General features: G+C 36.5%; 1 protein-coding gene and 1 pseudogene across 3 annotated transcripts; both read right to left on the bottom strand.

Annotated features, from left to right (window-relative positions):
* Positions 1 to 1232: 1232 nt before the first annotated feature.
* LOC148862453 (CBS domain-containing protein CBSCBSPB5-like) lies at positions 1233 to 15442 on the bottom strand. 3 transcript variants are annotated; one of them, XM_088977915.1, is made up of 15 exons: positions 15235 to 15442; positions 14461 to 14670; positions 13395 to 13563; positions 13130 to 13262; positions 12855 to 13025; positions 12632 to 12710; positions 12416 to 12529; positions 12208 to 12274; positions 11910 to 12015; positions 11764 to 11822; positions 8522 to 8631; positions 8314 to 8444; positions 2854 to 2939; positions 2678 to 2767; positions 1233 to 1716 (listed from the first exon to the last, which is right to left on the bottom strand). In XM_088977915.1, the coding sequence occupies exons 2-15, from the start codon at positions 14595 to 14597 to the stop codon at positions 1546 to 1548; spliced, it is 1623 nt and encodes a 540-aa protein (XP_088834041.1). In that variant the 5' UTR covers positions 14598 to 14670; positions 15235 to 15442; the 3' UTR covers positions 1233 to 1545. The 3 variants fall into 3 exon arrangements, 2 of the variants coding, with proteins under 2 accessions (XP_088834041.1, XP_088834042.1); XM_088977916.1 differs by having other exon boundaries at positions 2686 to 2767; positions 14461 to 15442; XR_016109862.1 differs by lacking the exons at positions 1233 to 1716; positions 2678 to 2767 and adding an exon at positions 3024 to 3172 and having other exon boundaries at positions 14461 to 15442.
* Positions 15443 to 19206: 3764 nt separating this feature from the next.
* Positions 19207 to 20589, bottom strand: LOC148862452 (cytidine deaminase 1 pseudogene; annotated as a pseudogene).
* Between the last annotated feature and the right edge of the window lie 726 nt (positions 20590 to 21315).

Below are 21315 nucleotides of genomic sequence, written 5' to 3'. Positions count from 1 at the left end.
AGGCATGCCAAATTGCCAATCAAGGTATTCTTCACACTCTGGCATTCTCGCTCTCTTATTCTCTAGTTCACTTGCTTTCCGAATTCCTCTGCTTAGTTATGACAAGCTCGTCCTAATAGTTTGGCCTCATCAACCTCCATATATGCTTATTGACTTGGGCGCCATAGTGCTTTTTCGTAAGAAGCCACCTTGGAGCTAGGATTGTCAATCGGTTTGGTCTAATTAAACCAATCATGAATCAATTATTAATCAGGACAAAATCACAAACCCAGAACCGTCCTGGTTAATACTGGGGACATGAGACCCAATTATGCTAAAAATTATATTTGTTTATTTAAATAATAACTTTAATTTTGATAATATAACATTAATAAAAAATTTATTTAAATTTACATGTTATGTTAACTGATATTATCTTATCTATTATCTATCAAATTTATCATTTCAAACATAAAATATGATGAATAAAAAAATTAAGAACAAAAAAAATCATGAAACTAGAATTCTTATAAATGGTTAGGTCGGTTTGGGTCTGCCTGGTAGACCTGATCCATTAACAACCCCATTTGGGACCCTTGACCATTTGCGTGCATAGATCATTGGATCCAGCACAGCTTGTCCAACTCATCAGACACTTCATCTACTGTTCGTCACCATCAATCACAAATGAGAATATATATTGAAAATAAATTTCATGAAACTTGAACCAATGATTCTTTGGTAAAAGTACAACTATTGAACCAAACTTTATCAATAAAGAGTATAAATTCCAAGTATATATAAGCATATACATTTAGATCAAATAAAGCAAAAAATAGATCACATCAGATTGAATTATAAATGGATCGAGTCACCCTTAACCGAATTGAATCAGAAACCAACCTAGTATCGCAAAAACGCTGATACTAATACCTTGGATATAACACATTAACACAGAGAGAATGAGCACCATATGAATGTAATCAAAACAAAAACACAGCTGCTAAGGCCATTGACTAGTAACTTAGAAGCTGCCAAGGAGTTCGGATCTGCTCTTCACAGAGCGCTCCTCACACTGACGACTGACCTTATAGCACAGATCAGCCGTGTATTGGGAACACCTCCCCGTAATAACAACATACGGGTATGGGAGTTGTTGGCTTGTTGCTGTGACGTGAACTGGCCGCTAAGGCCATGGGATTGACCAGGCCAAGCTGCAATTCTCGGAGATGCATCATCACCAATCATCGATATATAAATGGATTGATTTGATCCAATTTATTGATTAAACTAGAATCGTCCATTGTTTCTTTTATTAAGAATAAAAAACATGAATTACTTGAATGGTAATAGCAAGTTGGAAAGTTTTTCCCCTTAAATGCAAGTTCAACCTTCTGAATATCATTATTCATTCCCGCAAATCAATACACATTTAGCGTTGCAGAAACGCATTTGCCTCGTGTCTTGTAGTATTGTAATCTCCCCATTCCTCCCCCCCCCCTAGGGAGTCGAAGAGATTGGTAATCTGTGGGTCCAAAAGATGTTTCTTCCTCTGTATGACACTAATCAGGATCTCTTCAAGTATGCCATTACACCGAGTCCTGCTACAAGTGCAGCACCTGCTGCAACTGTACTGTATGCAGCAGCCCATGCATCCTTGTGTGCATAACTCAAACTTCCAGACCCAGCCCTCCCATGATCATCCGTGCCTGAATAATCTAAATACAGCCTTAGACCCTGTTACAGATTTCAACCAATGTTAGAGATTGTTCAATTCAACAAGGATTTTATTTTTTATAAAAAAGGGAGTCTTGACTCTTGAACAATTATCACTATGATAAGTTCACTACTTTCATCTGTGCTTATAACTCCACAATTTTATTCTGCACCAGATTTCATCTGTGGAAGGTCTGGGATGCCAGGGTATGTCGATAAATTCTAGAAAGGATGTTTCAGAGCTTCTTAGATTACAGTGTGAAAAGAGAAGAAAAAGATCCTGCCACCAAGGTTCAAAATTTTGTTATATATCGGATGATAGTGGCATAATATCATATAAGTGGGTCACCAATATGCTTATAGGAATTTTTGAAGGACGTTTACTTTATATGTTAAATAGCCTTATTTCCCAACCAACCCCCCCCTCCCCGAAATTTTGAAACGAAAAAAAAACATAACGAGTGAGGTTCAGAATCCCAATATACCCCTCAAAATTTTTGAACCTTGTTGCCACTTTGATATCCTTCATATTACAGAGCACCACTTGGTAAATTTGAAGGAGTCAAACCCCAGATCCCAGAATGAGACCTGTCTTCATCATTCTAGTTACTGGTTACTTACCCCTGAGGCTCTGAACCAGTGCCTAGTAAAAATAACTAGTGAAAATATGGAAAAATCTATGATCCAGGAAAGACATGGTACCAGAAGAGCTTTGACCAATCAAAGCACTGCCGTGAACTCTGATGAATATCCCCCAATTGGTCATCTTTTTTATGATAATGGTTGGTTGGCTGTAAGTTTTTCCGGTATCATAGTTGAACCCATAAAAATATACAGTTCTATATAAAACAAATATCACGTTCCAAGCAAACTGAACCTTTGTGCATGTTTTCATCTCAGTTGGTATGCTATTAGTAGTCAACGTACAAGATGAATTCTTTAATATCCTGCCTTGAAATAAGAGAATAATGAAGAATCATACCTTCATACCAGTTTGCCTTGCATGATCCACAGCTGCTCCAAGATCACTATCTGATGCAAGCATGACTTTGTCGTGGTCTTCATCTTCATACTACAAAACACAGCCAAGATAATATAATGCAAGCCTCTTTCCCCAAAGTAAATAAACAAATAGGTTACTAAGAAGTTTCAACATACCAGAATTTGAGGGACGTGGTTCCGGTCGATGTCATCTCCCACCCTCTGAAGGATGCAAGCTATAACATCTGTCAAACTCTGTGTTTCTGAAGTCAGCAGCAATAGCAAAAGTTATTTCCACAATTATAGAATACAATCAAAAGTCTGTAGAATTTAGATAATGAGGAAACCTGAGCTTTTAGTAAGTGGGTTCATCTGAGAGATCTCTCAGGCCCAAAACCAAGCACCACAACTATCCAACGTTTTCAATCTACTAACTTCTTGGAACAAGCTGTTTGCTATTGCTACTCTGATTCAAACTGGGCCAACAGGTTTAAGCCTGGATGCATTTTTCAATATTAAAAATTGACTAGATCTCCTTTGACTTGGTACTGTCAGAAAGGTTATTTAAGTATGTATTAATGCAGTCAAAAGTCAAATTGTTTTGATGTTGTTTGTCAGTTATGGCCTGGTATAGACAATATATCGTCTATTAAACCATATACAGGTTTCCCTACCTTTTCTTTCAAACCAAACACAGCCTATTGGAAATTAAATCTTTGAATTGAACCATAGGTTGCAGTGTTTGGAGGGAAACAAATAAGGTTTACCCTTGTTTTATCAAAGGTATAAAATACCAAATAGGGAATGGCAGTTGAATTAAGTTTTGGAATGATCCTTGGTGCAATGATAGGGTGTTGAAGGATTTGTTCCCAAACCTGTTTAAGAGTGGCTAGCAGTAGTGATATTTTAGTAGCAGACTCTTACCTGGAATCCCTCTTTTAGAAGAAATTTCAATGACTGAGAGATGCAAGAAGTAAGATAGCTCCTTGCATTGATTTAAAATCAGCAAGTAAACCCACAATCTCAAGATCCTAGAAAGTGGAGATGGACAAAATCTGGTCTCTTCATACTGAGGTCTTTATATAAGGGATATTGATGATTTGGAGAATTCTTTTCCTTACAAGGTGATATGGAGTATAGTATCTCCTTCAAAAGTCAAGTTCTTCTTTGGTTGGTGGCCTGGGATAGATGTTTAACGAATGATACATTAGCCAGCAAGGGGATGAATCTACCTGATCTCTCTGCCCTCTGTCAACAACGAGAATGAAGCAATTGCTCATCTTTTCCTCTACTGTACCTTCCCAACCAGAATATGGCACATCTTTTTGCTGCTTTTTTGGTTCTGCCACGCCTCAGATAAGGCATAATTGGTTGGCATGTTCCAGGAAACGACAGAAAAAGGGAATTGCTGCTGGGCACCTGTTCCAGAAGCAGTTTTGTGGGCTATTGATTTGAAAGAAACTTAAGAGTGTTTGAACCGGGAGCAAGTCTGGAGGAGGTAGTAGTCAATTCTGCTATAGAAATGATTAGAAGCTGGATGTCTACTGTTTTTGAACGAGAATTCACTTCATCTTCTTTTTTGGAAGTGGATGCTTTTGGGGGTCCTTAAGATTTGTTCATTTGTACAGAAACTCTTTGTACAAAGGACCTTTTTGTACACATCTTTTGATACTTAATACAATTATACCTAACCTTTTTCAAAAGAAAGGGTAATGTGGAGAAATAGTCTAGTAGATTGGTGAAGTCCCTGCCATATTAGTTGTCTTTTTTATTTACTTATTATTAGTATTTTGGGCCTTTGTTATTAGTCTTTCTGAGCCTTACTGGGCCTACTATAGTTGCTGTTACTATTCTTGTTATTTTGGGTGGTGGGGGCATAGATGTCATTGTAGATCTTGTTATAATAGAAACATATAAACGTGAAATCTGGGCGACAGAAGCTGATTAAGATCTGCTCCCTTTCTCTTCTATTCTCCTCTCCTCCTCTCTTATTTCTGCTGGTTTTTCTTTTATTTTTCTTTTGGTTTTCTTGCTGAAACCACATCAGAATACTGGCCGACTGTGAACAGCACCAGCCATCTTGGTATCAAAGCCAGGTTTAGGGCTTGCTAGGGTTTCTATGTAGGGTTCTTCTAGCTGGCTACATGAGGATGTATTAGGGCTGGATATTTCAGTCTGTCTTGCCTGATTCTTGGAGGTTTATTGGAGAAATTCTTGCTGCCCAAGATCTGCAATCTTGGAGATTAGTACTGACACTCATTGGTACTGGCACTCATTGGTTTCTGAGTAGAAAATAATTCCTTTATGAGATTGACAACTTGTAGGAAGTGATTGGGAATTAAACCAGCAGACATACCAATTGAGCCAAACCATAAGATAAATGCGGAAGGGGGTGAACCACTTGAAGATAAAGCTATATCAACGGCTGGTTGGAAGCTTTTCTACCTCTGTCTAACATGCCTAGATATTTCTTATGTTGTTAGTGTTGTCAACCATTATATGTAGTCTCCCAGAACATCTCATCTTCCTGCAGTTGAAAGGATATTGCCTATTTAAAAAGGTGTTCAGGTAGAGATATATTCTTCAAGAATAATGGTCATATGAAGATAGAAGCGTACACTGATGCAGACTGGGCTGGATGTGGGGTGGCAACCTTGTTTCTTGGAAGAGTAAGAAACAAACTGTTGTCGTCCACTCCAATGCTGAAGCAGAGTACAAATCTATGGATAATGGGGTGGCTGAAGTGTTATGATTAAGATCATTACTTGAGGAGTTGGAGGTTGAATATGAAAAGCCCCTAATGTTGTATTATGATAATCAAGCTGCTATTAATATTGCTCATAATCCAATACAACATGATAGAAACAAACATATTGAGGTGGATCAACACTTTATCAGAGAAAGAGTTGCCTCCCAATAAGTGTCCCTTCCTTATGTTGCCTCCCATATACAGCTTGCTGATCTCTTCACCAAAGCAGTTACAAGGGTCGGTTAGAGACAGATTTATGCAAGTTGGGAATGACTAATATCTATTCCCAACTTGAGGGGGAGTGTGGAGAAAGTCTAATAGATTTGTGAAGTCCTTGACATATTAGTTGTCTTTTTTATTTACTTGTTATTAGTATTTTGGGCCTTTGTTATTAGTCTTTCTAGACCTTACTGGGCCTACTATAGTTGTTGTTACTATTGTTGTTATTGTTTATTAAGTAGTGCTTTGGGTGGTAGGGGCATAGATGTCATTATAGATCTTGTTATAATAGAAACATATAAATACTAAATCTGGGCGGCAGAAACCGATTAAGATCTGCTCCTTTTCTCTTCTTTTCTCTTCTTTTCTCTTCTCTCCTCTCTTCTTTCTTCTGGTTTTTCTTTTATTGTTCTTTTGGTTTTCTTGCTGAAACCACATCAGAATACTGGCCGACTGTGAATAGCACCAGCCATCTAGTAACAAAAAGATAATCACCAGTCGAAATAACTAAAAGGTCGTCTAAAGACCACGCTAAATTCTTGTTTATTGTATTAGACAGTTTTGTATGCCCTTAGCTTCAATCAAAATGATGTATTTTATGAGTTTATTGTAAATGAATAAAAGTGCATATTTGATTCATGTTCCCTTGGTATGTTTCTGTGTAATACTCTTAAATTGGACACTTAATGAGACTCGTGTTAGTTTAGAATGTTCACAGCCAGTGGGTCGGTCTAGGGAGACCTATCCTGACAAGGCTGACACTGTTGTGCCACCAAGTCGGTTGGGGTGGCTTGTCTCAGCTACCGGGGTGAGACCCTAGGCACACAGTGTAGGATTAATTGAATCATTAAACTGGATCAGATTTCCAGTATTGCCCTGGACCTTGGAGATTGATGGGCAAAACTAGAAAGTTACACCCGACCCCTAGACTCGATTATGATAATGCACTAGGTGTCGGATTGGGTTATCTTTGATGTACCATTCAGTGAGATCCTTAGTGGGGGTCAAAACCTGGGTATGTTGGGATAGTCTGAGAATTCATCTGAGTGGGTGATCATAGTGACAGGATTAGCCCCTTTGTCGGACAAAGGTAATGATCGGGGATGCACTCTCACTAATGGAAACCAAGACTGCCGGCATCCGATTTCATTCGTTGAGGTTTGTTTTTGCAAAATATATTTTATATGAGATATAAAAGTATATATATTATGGTTTCGAAATGATTTGCAAAAGGTTTTAATTCCCGGGATCCATATAAACAGAGAGTGCAACACTGTTCCTTGCAGCCGAGGGAGAGGTCTTCTCTTGTCAGGCAGTGTATGATCATTATGGGCTGAGAGGTTAAGTGTAAGACCATTGAGGATAATACCTGATGGGCTAATCTTGCATCTGCCCACAGTCCCTGGGTGTTACAAGGTGGCTTGGCCCAAGGACCACTTAGGGTAAGTGTTGGGCCCATAGAGCTCATGAGATGGGTTTTAGGGGATGCACTGTCCATAACAGTTTATTCGGCCATGCCTTGTAACAAAGGTTGGGCTGAACCCATGTGGCTGATGTGTAGATCAATGTTTGGGTCCCACACCATACAAGGAAGCCCAACTGGGCAGCAGTTTGGAAGGCTAAATGAATACATAACCTTAAATGGGCCTTAAGCCCATTTCGAACTGGGCTAATTTGATTAGTCACTTAAGGGGTGAATTTTGAGATGGATCAGCTGATAGGATTGGGCCCAAACCCTATCCACTTAGAGAGTCCAAGATCTAAATGAGATTTAGATTTGAAAACCTCCTAATTAAATTAGGAGATGGCTGATCCAATCTACAGATAAGATAAGGGTTATCCCTTATCACTTAAAGGGACTACTAATCCAAATATTTGGGTTAGCAACTCCTAATGGGATTAGGAGCTGATCCCTTTAAGTCTACAAAAGGAAGAGGGGGCGGCAGCCTTTAGACATGCAAGCTACACACTCTTGTCTTTAGAGCTGAGATTTCTAGAAGAGAGAATTCTGCACCCTGCAAATACTCTCTTGCCGCCTCCTTCCTGCAGCCGCCGCCTATAGCAGTTCGATCTCCAGTTCTTGGGAGAAATCAAGATTGGATCTTGATTCCAATCTTTTGGAGAAAAGATTGGTGGGAGTTGTATTCACAGGCCATCCAGGTGATTCTTGAGAAGGGTCAAGTTCTTTTGGAAGAATACTGCTGATTTTGCTCCACCTTGCATTGCGCCATCTTCAGTGGGAGCAGATTTTGGATCCTTCCTTGGGCGTGAACACCTCCATTGGGAGATACTGCTTCTTTGTATCAGGTATTATCCCTCCCTATTCCTTTTGGTTCAGATCTGGTTCAGTTTGTGGTTCAAGAATGATCCTTGAAAATATGATTTTCTAAACAGGGTTGAAGGTGGTAGCAGGGGCTGGGGGTGACTCTGTGGTTTTCTTTTTGCCTTGGTAATATCTTATCAACTGAGATTGTATCTTATATTTTCCATTTTTTATTTTTGATAAGCAATACTTTCTACTTTTTATTGATCTATCTTTTCTCTTTTCTTTAATGATTTTTTTCTTTGCTATAAAGAACAAAGTTTATTGACCCCTTGTCAAATTGGTACATTAGATTTCCTCATTAGACAAATAACTTAAAGCTGCTAGATGAGAAGAGACATCATACCGCAGTTGAACCTGTGCATCCGACCCTTTTTATCTTCAATCTTGAATGAGAACGTGTTAGGGGGGGCATATGAAAGATAAGTAGACTTCCCTAAGTCTGTTCCCTCAGAAGGCAGTTTTATGGATCCCTCACTGAAAAATCACCATGTGTTAAAAACAATTTGAGTCCTAAACAGAAATGCTTCACTGCAATGACATAAGAGTCTAACCTTCGTGTCTCTTCTTCATCTTCCACTGATCCCAATGCCATTGCAGAATCCCAAAACTTTTGCATCATGGTGCTCGTAGCCTCATTTCCAATTCCACCATTACTTCCCACCTTAGTTTATGCAAGAAAAAAAATATTTCCCATGAAAGAATATTACAGAAGAAGAAAAAAAACATCTAATAAATATAACTTTTCAGCATAGACCTGCTACTCCAAAATTTAGTGAAAAAAACACTAAATCATTTGCTACTACACAATGCAAATGTATTTTTCCAGTTAAAAGTTTTTCAGATGATTCTAATGCAAAAATGTTTTGGAGCATGAATCCTTTTGCAGTATGTTGGAGATTTTGGAGCATGAATCCTTTTCCTATGCATCTATCTGCGAACTTCATCCCTCATCCATGATTTGGCTTTGACCTTCCAGATTCTGAAGGTGTGAATAGAAGATCTGTTCAGAGGGATTTGTGTAATGTCTTGGATTTTATAAGTAATATATATGCAAGCTAATTTTCTTTATATAGACACTTGCCAGAGATGTGTTTGGGTGGGTTGGCCTTTTCTTTAATACTTATCTGCCTTTTAGGGTATTCTCTCAATAAAGCATTCTCTTCTTCTATCTTATCTTTTATTTTATTTTATTGGCTTCATGGGGCTACACAATAGGGTAGCCCATCCTCCAAACCCATAGCCCCCCAACCTTGGTGGCAGCGGGATTTGATCCCAGGTCTCCACTACAAATAGCCAGAGAACCTATCAACTGGGCCACCATCAGTTGGTTTGAAGTTGGGTCTTTAGGTTGAAAGATAATAAATCCACTAATGCGCCATGCTTTGATTACTTATCTTTGTTACATTGGTTTTGATAAAAACACTGAAATCATTTGAAATTGCCATGTGCAACACCCATGCATATTTACTAGTAAAATAATAGAAAAGCAAAAATCTGGAAAGAAAAATGCTAATTTCTGGACTTCTGTCTTCCCGAAATCTGTAAAATCTACCAAACACCTGAGGAGTTAAAATTAACAACATGTCAACCACCAGAAAATGTCCATATTCTATATTTCTTTGGAAAAGGAAATGGAACATATAAATGGAATAGTCATGCAGAGATACTCTACCCTTGCATAACACAATTAGTTTATTTGAAGGGGAAGCAAAATAAAGAAACTGAAACACCATACTCAACTATATTCCAATGATGTAGAAATACAGGGTATGTATTGAACCAAAGAAAACAATTTCTGCAAGATCCAGTATTAGATCTATTCATTCAATCAATGCTAAGGGTGTCTACATTGGTTTTGTTGTCATAGTGCCATTAGTGAACTGTTAGAAAGCTGTCCCATGTTAGTTTTATGTTATTTCTCATTAGAATGTCAAACAGGGGTATAGATGTAATTTAATCTTTTTTATTTTGTTTCTCTATTATAAATAAAGAAGTGGGTGCCACCAGCCCAACCTTTTGGCTCCTGATCTTTCTTCTTCCCCTTCTCTTCTCTCTACTCTCTCTTCTCCTCTCTATCTCTTCCTTTTATTTCTGTTAATAGGTTTTATATAATTTTAAGAAGGTAAGGTGTAATGTACTTCATTGAAAAAGAGTATGAGTAATTACAATATGCCCATGTACACCAAAGACACGAGCATATTGGTTTATATGGAGGATTTAAAATATATCTTCTGAGATCTACATTACAATATATTTATTATCTAAACAATGAAACTAAAAAGAAGAAATATTTGTTAGAAAATGAATATTCTAAATCTTCATATATTCAACAAATCTTTAAAAGAATTGACTATGAGATTTGAGAAGATGATTGGAAGTGAATCTTTTACATATCACATGATTATCTAAACAATGAAACTAAAAAGAAGAAATATTTGTTAGAAAATGAATATTCTAAATCTTCATATATTCAACAAATCTTTAAAAGAATTGACTATGAGATTTGAGAAGATGATTGGAAGTGAATCTTTTACATATCACATGGGGTCTGCACAAATTGGCAACTGGTACCCCAGGCTTGCTGATGGAAAGCCTGAAAGTGAAAGCAGACTTGAGTGCTTCTTTTACTTGGACACACTGGATGGCTAATGGGATGGCTGACACTAAGCAAGCGATATTTAGGCAGCAGCTATTTTGGGCCCTATTGTAACTTGTTATTGGACATTGCTGTATTCTGTATTCTTGGGTGAACAGATACCCAAACTGCTGTGACTTTTTTCACCTATTAATATAATTAATCTTTTTGCTGATAAAAAAAAGATGTCCTGGGCTTGCTGAGATAGGCTCAATGTTGTGGGAACTTGAACCAATTCAGCAATTTATTGGGCTTGGACTTGTTGAACATTTTAAGGCTCAGGAATAAAGTCAGGTTCACATTATCATATGTGAGCATCTAATCATGAGAGCCCCTGGAAAACCTGTATAGATCTTAGATGAAGGGACAGGTTTGACTTCCCTTGGGCTTGTTGAACATTTTAAGGCTCAGGAATAAAGTCAGGTTCACATTGTATTTGTAAGCATATAATCATGAGAACCCATAGAAAGCCTGTATAGATCCAGATGAAGGGACAGATTTGACATCCCTTTCCTCAACTTTTAGCTTTGCATCACTCAAAAAGTTAATGATTTTTCAAGTCCAACAAGTAGTTCTAAATACATGAAATCCATATACTTCATTGTGTTGCAATTAGAATTTAACATCTGTGACAATTGAAGCAAAGATGTTATGAGGATATCCATCTACCAGAAGATTTCCAAAACATCAATCTAGTTTGTCTTTGTTATGCACCTTTCACTATGTAACTAAGATAATTGTGGCAATACCAGACTCATAAATAAGAAACACCAAAAAGGCCTGACATGAAAATATATTTGCAGTTACAGAATGACACTGGAAGTAGCTAATTAGGACACTGGTAAACAGAAACTATAACATCTACAGAATCTTTAAATACTAGAAAAGTTCAACACTTCAACATAAATATCTCTAGCACTAAATCACATATAATATTACCAGAACATATTATATTTTTGTGCCTCTTAACAAAACTGGCAAGTTACAAGTTCCTAATATATAGGGCTTGTGACTTGTTACACAACCTTTAACATGAGATGCATGCAACTTCTATATCATTATACGTGCAAATACTAAATCAATTATTAAAAAAGAAAGATAAAATGGACGGAAGACATAATTGGAGTACAATGAATTCTGAACATTGGTTCAACTTACTGTAGCTATGGCAGCATTTGTAATATGAAGTACGTCAATAACAGCAACAATGCTTCCATCTGTTGCAAAATCCAAACTTATCAAATTAGAACAAGAGTAACAGGATACCAGTTACTAAATTCTCTTTTGGCAGAATATATAAATACCTCGATCCGTAACAGGAAGGTGTAAAAACTTCCCATCATGCATTGTGTGCAGAGCATCAACAATTGGTGTATCCACTGTTGCACATTCAGGATTTGGGGTCATGACCTGAATATCAGATTCCAGTAAACTATGTTTAAGAATCAGGTGTAAAATTTGTTTTACCCAAAGGAACATAAAATGCTCCTTAGTTGACAGTGTAAGGTTTGAGAAAAGAAATGTTGAAATGAATGCAAAAAGAGACTAAGAAAAAAAAATATTCATTTGAGCTGGACAAAACCATTTATGTATGATACATACCTTCTCTACAGGAGTTGATTCTGGAGAAAGATTTTGTGCTATGACCCGCATCAATATATCCTTTGAACTGACAAAGGAATTTGGCAACAGACATTAACATTGAGAGTTTGTCTTAAGGATAACAAAGTTACATCAAGTTCTTAACCATTTTTGACAATTTAACCCAAAAAAATCCAGAATGTGATGCATTGACTGAGAAGATGCTTACGTTAGAATTCCCTGTGGTTTGTTTCCAACACTTACAATTGCAGAGTTTAACCGGTACTCTAGCATCTTCTTTGCTGCTGTTAAGACTGTCTCACCAGGTGAGACAGTTACTACCCTGAAATGAGCACTCTCAGTCAATTAAACTAAGTGTTTGTTCAGGAAACAAAATCCCAGGGAAGTTTAAAAGAATCTAATTGAAAATGAGGATATTACCTACTTTGTATTCTCAGAAATGATTGTAGATAAAGAGGGTCTAAACATCCTTTCTCGAAGAGTTTCAATGAAAGTATTGGGACCTGTAATGCAAATAACCACATATAAAATGGCATGAAACCTAAATGTCTTAAGAAGTCTAACAAAATTTATACGGAAGAAGAAGTTTTGCATGCAAGACAATTGATGCAGGGAAAACTTCATTTTTAGTAGCACTCTCTACTGACCAGATATTGAAGTTCCCCATTGTTTTTCCACTCCTTCTACAGCAGCCGCAATGGCCTTTCCTTTCTCAGCAGCCCTTTCCATTCGTGCAATAGCATCATACAGACACTTTGCAATATCCAGTAAAGCAATTACCTCTCCACTCTCCACAACAGGCAAATGTCGAAATTTTCCTGTAGGTAAAGCATTGAAAACATGATTATATAGTCCAAGAAATGATTGTAAGTTGTCCAAGAAAGATAATGAATGATATATGTACTTCCCAGCCGGTACAAACCTTGCACCATCTTCTGCAGAGCCTCCACAGCTAGTGTGTCTGAAAGAACAAAAACTGGGTTCCTTGTCATGACTTTGGAGACAGGTGTATCCTCAATATTTACCTCACGAGCAACGACTCTTGTTGCTATGTCCTTAAATCACCAAGAAGGAAACCCAAAAAAGAAAGAAAAAAAGAAAGGAGAAAAGTAACACATTCATGAGCTTGAATAGAAAAAGGATTCATACTGCAGCAAACAAAGTAAAGGATGCAAATCAAGTTGAACCTTGTCTGTTAAAATCCCACAAAGTAAAGCATTTGAATCAGTTAGCAACAAAGCATCAACTCTGCGAGCAGCCATCCGGCGGCAAGCCTCATGGACACTTGTACTTTCAGGTACTGTAAGGGCCCTTGACAATCGCAACCGCTTGACTGTACGCTCACCAGTTAGCATTCTGTTCCCAAATACAAGGAATAATGTCACTGAAATTCCTCTATTTTAAGCTTGCATGGTATTGTAATATGTGGATATGCACATTAATAAATAATAAATAAGAATTTTGACAAATATGTTGGATAATATTCTGTTTACATAAACAAATAGCACATTATTCTCTTTATATTGTCATCTGTAACAGAACATAAATCCAAACTGCACCAGCAGCAAGAATTTAAGACTAACTTATCTTAGCATTCATTGACAGAGAAAATAATGGAGTGAATAACCTCTTCATGATAGAGTATTCAGTATTACCAATAATGTTTAGTGGAAATTTAAGAACATCAGAAATATCAACTCAATTACATTTTGGAGTTTATGTTTGGTTTAGACAAAAGAAGCCAAATTGGGATTGTTGAATCAATCCTCGTACTCATGGTGCCTATGTTAAAATATCTATCTTCTTGGAATGCCTAGGAATTCAGATTTCAGACTTACATTTCTTCTGTGACAACCAAATCCTCAACCCCCAAACCTATACTTCTTTTCCTCGTAAATTACTTTAAGTGAGTGTGATAAACAACGGACAGAAATGAAAACAAAATGCAAATTCCATAAATGAACTGCAGCAATTTTCATATAGCAACGTGAACAAGAAACCAAACAAAGAAATCAAATTTGATTCTCAACCCAGTAGTTCTTTTAGGAGCATCTGCCCCTTAGGAGACAGAAAATTTAATAAGCCCAGACCTAAGACTGAAAAATTAGAGAATAATCCATAGAGTTTAACATTAATCATAACAAAGAAATGAGGGTTTCGCAACTAGAACCGAATCTATAATTAAAATGCATCCAGATACAAAATACAAAAGCGAAACTTTTCAAGGTGTGATAGAGAGAAAGGACAGCATACATGGAACTGGAACGAGATGAAGCAGAAGATTTCCGTCTGGGGTCGGGGCCTCCAATCTCCAAAGCTTTCTTCTTTCCTTGCGATGATGAGGTACTGAGAGCCGAGCTTTTTCTGGAAGAACCTCCATGACTAGTCATCCTCGCTCACAAGGAAACACAACCTCTGATCCTTGTGTTCCTTCAAAAACCCTGTATAACAAATTATCCTCCTCTGCAATAATAACAGCAAGGACGATCGAGTCAAAAGTCTCCAATAAAACTGCAGCTAACTGAATGGAAAGATGACCAACTGCAGCTGAATTTGTAACCAAAATCCCCTCAGTCCACCTCCAGTAACAAAATAATAATTTATCGAGCCTGACGCCGAGGCGAGACACCGCAGGTTTGATGAAAATTTTACAGAGTAAATCTATTCGTGGCAATTAAAACTCCAAATTGTCTAAGAACCCCGATGATTCAGCTATAACCAATGATTCCTGTTCGAAACAAAATCACAGGAATGCATCCCGAGTATAAACTTAGAACTCCGTGACGGAGGAATCGGTTATTTGATCAATCAACCGTCCTGTCTGAATTTCTCTAGCATGCAAACCTTAAAGAACCGATTGAACGTGGGCCAATATACAGGTGAGCTTAGAGAAAGGCCCAACGATCGCGGTCGGAGTTTCTGACAGAAATTACAATTCCGGCGAAGGAAATCCGACCGTCGAGTCGTATCAGGGCGAAAATGGAAGGAAAAAGATAAAGAAAAGTAAACCCTAATGTAACGAAAGACCTATATTTGATACGGTGATACGCTGAAACGCCCGCGGCCCAATACAGAAGCTTCCTTCGCGTCAACGAATTATAACCGAAATGCTCCAATTTCACAGGGTGAGACAGGATGATGGTCTGTTTGCCTTTGCTGGTCCAACATTTGTCTTTCCGTAGATGTAACCTACAAGCCTAAAATCAAGCCAACTCTGAAATTTTTGAGATCGTTCATCGATCCTCGCATGGGAAGCTGCGTAATGTAGTACGTTACATCGTATCATCATGCGCCGCCTTACACGTGTTTCTTCTGTTAATTTGTTTAACGGAGGCCATGTGTAATGAAGCGTTAGATGTGAATTGGGATCTGCTCCGCATAAAGCGTGCTTCACACCGATTTCACAGCCACATAAAGGGAATATCTCTCCATAAATAATAAATGTTTCCTGCGACCATAAGATTCTGTGAGATCGGTTAAATAATAAATATAAATACGAAAGATGTTTGCTGCGACCATAGGATTCTGTGAGATCGGTGTGAGATGCGCTGTATGCGGAGCAGATCCGGCCACGCCTTTTTAATCTATTTACCTGCTGTCGACTGTACCGATAGATAGTCTTTTATTATTATTTTTTCTCCGTGGGGTTACACAACGGGGCGCGGGATTCTATCTAAGCCTCCTTACAGCCAGCACGAGGCATTACCAACCAACCAGTCGCTATCTTACGGTAATGTATTGCATGCGAAATTTTTTTTCATATTAATTAATTGATTTTATATGTATCATAATTAAGATAAAATTGAAAATTAACAAAGTAAGAATAAAATTAAACATAAATTTAAATCCTTGTAGTAAATGTGTACATGCATTGCATGTGAAAATTTTAAATTACAATAACAATTATTATTATTATTATTATTATTATTAAATTATTAATTTTATTCCATTTTTGTCATAAATAAAAAAATATATATTTTAACAATTATTAATTATTATGATGAATATATAACATTATAATTGCTCCCAAATGTGATAGAATTTTGTACTTTTTCATTGTTTTTTAAATATTTATTATTCAATTATGACTTGATGAATTTCTTTGAAAAGTTAGATCATTGATCCACCATCTAGATAAGAAAATAATTTTACTTTTGGATTTATTAAATTATATGTCATCTACATTATATAAATAATTTTTACTTATCATACTTAATTTTTGTTTGACATAATTAATATATAATTTTTATATACTTTTAATTACTTGTACTTTTATTTTTTAAAATTTTATTATTTAACTATGATATCATCGATTAATCCATTTGACTCAAACCACTAACGCAAAACCCAAAACCCAAAACCCAAAACCCAAAAAGGAAAATAATTTGATTTCTAGGTTGATACTAAATTTTATATTACATTTCCATCATTGATAATGAATGTATAATACTGGAGATGTACCCAGCATTTATTTTTATGAATATATAACATTAGATATGTGCCCAAATTTTTTCTATTTTTATTTTTGTTATTATTTATTTATATTTTTAAAATTTTATTATTTGACTATGACATCATTTCATTTATGAGTTGATTTTAACTTTGGCATTCCATTTTCATCATTAATAAAATTACTTTTACATTTCATACATATTTTTTTTAGTATAATGAATATGCAATATTAGAGATATATCCAATTCTTTTTATTTTTTGTATTATATATTTTATATATTTTAATTTTTTGTTATTTAATTGTGACATTATTTATTAACTCATTTGGCACAAAATGGTTGAATTGCTTACCCACCATTGGGAGGGAAGAAAATAGTTTTGCTTTCAAATTATTTTTCAAATAATTTATTTTTATAATATTAAAAATAATTTTGTGGATTTAATAAGAGAATATACCTTAATATGAGATTTAATGAGAGATAATAGGAAAATGGTTTTATTTCTAATTGGTTTTAAATTTTACATTCCATTTCCATCGTTAATAAAATCATTTTATATTTATCATACTTATTATTGTTTAATATGTTGAATATATGATGTTAAAAATGTTTCCAATTTTTTTTAATTTAAATATTTTTTTCATTTTATCTATTTTTTCATTTTATTATTTAATTGTGACAACATTAATTGGCGTATTTAATCCAAAATGGTTTAATTTCTTACCACTGTCTAGATGAAAACACAATTTTTATTTAGGTAGATTTTAAAAGTATGGGTTTATGTTCTTGAAATTATTAATCTATTGTGTATGGATTTAATTAATATAATTTAATGATGAGCCGAAATAAAAATGCCTTAAATATATGATTCAATGAAGGTTAATGCAAATTAATACCTTAATTGTTGGATTTAATGAAAAGAAATTTGAATACATTGAATATCTTACAATTGTATATTTTTAACTCATTTAATATTAATAATTGATTACCCTTTTGCCCTCATTTTTTATCAATAAATTTAAATATGGAAGGATAAATTTTGTCCTAAAAAAATCCAAAAATATTAGCAAAGCTATTAGTGTTCTTTAAGGTAGTATAAATCTGTTAAAAATATATGAGGAATAATTAACTGGATATAAACACCAATGGAACGAGTTTAATTTAATGATGCCAATGGATTCTGAAATTCCGGTATCAAATTCGACCCCAAATTCGATTACACCGGACATGATATTAGAACTTGCATTCAGATATAGATTTAGTATAGTTATATATGTATTTAAATATTAATTACATAAAATTCATAACAAATAAAATTAATAATTTATATTTATATATATTTATTATACATATATAAGTTAACAATAATTAATTTTTTAAAATGCTTTTAATTTTTTGATCATTTTAAACATAATAAAATGGTTGCAGATTAAATCCAGATTCAATTCAAAATCTGACATGATAATTGAATGTGGATGCATATCTAGAGGTTTTATAATCGGATGTGGATGCAACTGGACCCGATCTAAATACGATCTATTTACAACCCTATTTGGATCTCCTCCATCACAAGTTTTCTCAAATCCCTACATACCACGGGCATGCATTGAGATTATTTCCTGCCATTAGGTTGGTCTAGGCCCAAGCCCAAGCTCAGCTTTGCCATTAAGGCCTAAATCTTGAGCCAAGATTGACTATTGAGTTGGAGCCCAATCTTATTTGAGAAATATCAAACTTGGCTTGAAAAATATTTGAGTTTGGTGCTTAGAGCCCAAACCCAAGGTCAACTTGATCATTAGGCCTAAATCTTGAGCCCAGCCTAACTATTGGGTTGGAGCTTGAGTTTATTTGAGAAATATAGTACTTGGCTTGAAAAGTATTTGAGGTTGGTGCTTAGAGCCCAAGCCCAAACCTATAGGCCTAAAATTATGTCCAAGCGTGATATAGAATAGGTGGGCCAGACCTGTCCATCGGGCTACTTGGCTCATGAGCAAGTCTCGACTTTAAACAAAATGGAAGGACAAAACAATATTCATGTAGTCAACCCCATATAGTTGGGATAAGGCTTGGGTAATGATTATGTGTATTGTTATATTACACATATGTAATCAGACTTTAAGTTTTATTGGATTGGATAAAAGTGAATTCTGTATCCCATCCAATTACCAAACAAATTCAACATCTAATACTCAAATTGGATGTCTAATTTGGAAGTCCATTGATTTCCCTAAGCAACCATAATCCACCAGATTTAGGTGCCATTTGGCAAGTCTTTTTAAGAAGATCTTTCAAAAACGTAGATGGCCAAAAGATGTAATGAGCCTATGAGGTCTTGTCTTTAATGATCTAGACTGTTTGGTAAGTATCCTAGTCTACTATGATCTAGCTGTTAAATGAAAGATTTTAGGTGCAAAATGACATAAAGCTTCATTTGAACTTTCTAGATTTTTGGTCATTTTGGACTTGCATGAACCTTTTGGAGCATAGGTCTTTCTAGCTTTCTACCTTTTATTGCATAGAGAAATTCCAAATTTTAGTCTTCCAAACTTTAAAAAACCTGAAACACCACACAAAAAGACTTATCAAATGCCTCTTAGGTAGCCATGTCAGCAATATCAACAAGGGAGAGGTAATGGAGATGAGCAAGAGTGTGAGCAACATTATTACATCATTAACACAAATGAGGAGGTGCCTTGTTGGTGCGAGACCACGTTTTGTGCACCCTCGAATGAGAGGCAAACACGCCATCTCATCCGTCTTAACTTCGAATTAACGGAAACTTTCTCCATTACCAGTCGCTCGGTTGGTTGAACCGGCCATTTTTTACTCTCCTCCATCGAACCCAAGCGTCCATCAGTGACTCACTACCCACCGGCATCGTGAACGCTGCCATCAGCAATAGGAAAAAAATCCACCCCCTCTTTGCTCTCCCTTCCCTCCATTATCCCATCCGATACTCGTCCATTCTTCTAAAAGACTCCGTCAGGTTTTTGCCAGGAGCTGTTCCAATTCAGCACATTCTCTGTATTTATCGGAAATAACGCAGAAGGAGAAGTTGGAGAGAGAGAGAGAGATAAAGTTCGGAAAGAGCCTAAGCAATCAGATCGAGGAGAGTTGCTTGAGTGGAGAGATAAGTTTCTTTGGCACAACAAATTGAAGAAGTGCTTGAAGATAATTGATCTAAAATGATTTCACCCCTCCAAATCAATAACGCTAACGACATCTTCAGATCGATCAATAACAGATTAACAAGGCTTTTTATATTTTGAGGGAGGGAGCTGAATTGCAGTGGAATACTACAAAATCACATCATGAAGATACTGATTGCAGCAACAGTCGTGCCGTGCCTTTCTGTCCCACCATTGCTCCTTTCTTCTCCACCAATGCCCCTACTACAATTTTCTTGTACCCGCCACCAGCGCCAGCTGCCACATACGCCACCAGTGCCGCCTGAACTGGCCCCATGCTTGGATTATACGTCGTCAATTCCACATACGACCCTTTGTAGACCTTCCATTCGGTGTCCATTAGAGCCACCCTAGATGGGCATCTAGTGTACGACACACGGGATTTGTTCGCCGCTTCAAGTGCTGCATACTTCAGTTTCTTGTTATAATCCAATATAACTCTGTCGTTGCTATAGCATTGATTGGCCTCGCCGTTAATCTTAATGACACTATTGTCATGGTTGTCGCCGTCGTTGTGATGGGGCTCCAGAAGTGATGGCACATCCTTGTCCAGTAGATTGTCGGGACCGAATCTCTAGGGTAGGAAATGGGACCGAATCTCTGGGGCAACGTCTCCTATCGGATGGGATAATGGAGGGGAGGAAGAGCGGGGGGATGGTGGATTTTTTTTCGCTGCCGGTGGCTTATGCATTCATGACGCCAATGTGCAGTGAGCCGCTGATGGATGCTTGGGTTTGGTGGAGGAGAGTAAAAAATGGCCGGTTCAACCAGCCGAATGACTGGTAGCGGAGAAAGTTTCCATTAATTTGCAATTAAGAAATTAAGACGGATGAGATGACGTGTTCGCCTCTCATTCGATGGTCACTCGTCTAGTGGACCCATAGATGCATAGAACACAGACTCTGTTGGTACAATGGTACTTGAGTGCCAAAGACTTGTAGTCATCAATCATGGACAGAATGTAGTAGGGAATGGAAATGCATTCCTTCGGTAGCCAAAAAACAATGAAATGTGCATCACCTTCCAAACAGGCATTAGCACAACCATATCCATGGTATAGGCCCAAGCCTCATTAATAGGTGTCCAACATGGCTATATATATAACATTATGCATCCACATTGATCTTAAATGCAGAAACAGTCAATTTCACCCACTTCATGGAGTTTTAAAGAGGTGTTCCCGGTGGCAGAGCCATGAATTTCTCTTGGGGGGGGCTAAGTTAAACAAGAAAATGAGGTGAGAGTAGATGAGGTAGGCTGTGTAGGGAAATGGGGTAAGAAGGTTTGGGTCTATTATAGATTTTTTTAAAGGAAAAATAAACAAAGTATTTAATTTTGACAGTTGAAGGAGCATTAGAGAATGATCCTTTAAAATTTTAGTTCAAGTTTTGGATGGGCCAAGGACCCATTTTTTAACATTTTTTACGTTAACTCTACTTAGTAACTATATATAAATATTATCTAACAAA

Source organism: Nelumbo lutea, chromosome 3, assembly GCF_056320005.1.
Source record: "Nelumbo lutea isolate HS-2025 chromosome 3, American lotus-T2T, whole genome shotgun sequence".
NCBI classification, from domain to species: domain Eukaryota; kingdom Viridiplantae; phylum Streptophyta; class Magnoliopsida; order Proteales; family Nelumbonaceae; genus Nelumbo; species Nelumbo lutea.
The sequence above is the reverse complement of the archived record's forward strand: the minus strand, read 5'-3'. Positions and strand labels throughout refer to the sequence as shown.

Coding starts and splice junctions, on each gene's coding strand:
- LOC148862453 (XM_088977915.1), bottom strand. CDS start 14,597: ATGACTAGTCATGGAGGTTCTTCCAGAAAAAGCTCGGCTCTCAGTACC. Junction 12,275..12,415: donor AAACCACAGGGAATTCTAAC/GTAAGCATCTTC, acceptor TTCCTTTGTCAG/TTCAAAGGATATATTGATGC. Junction 2,768..2,853: donor ACCACGTCCCTCAAATTCTG/GTATGTTGAAAC, acceptor TGTGTTTTGTAG/TATGAAGATGAAGACCACGA.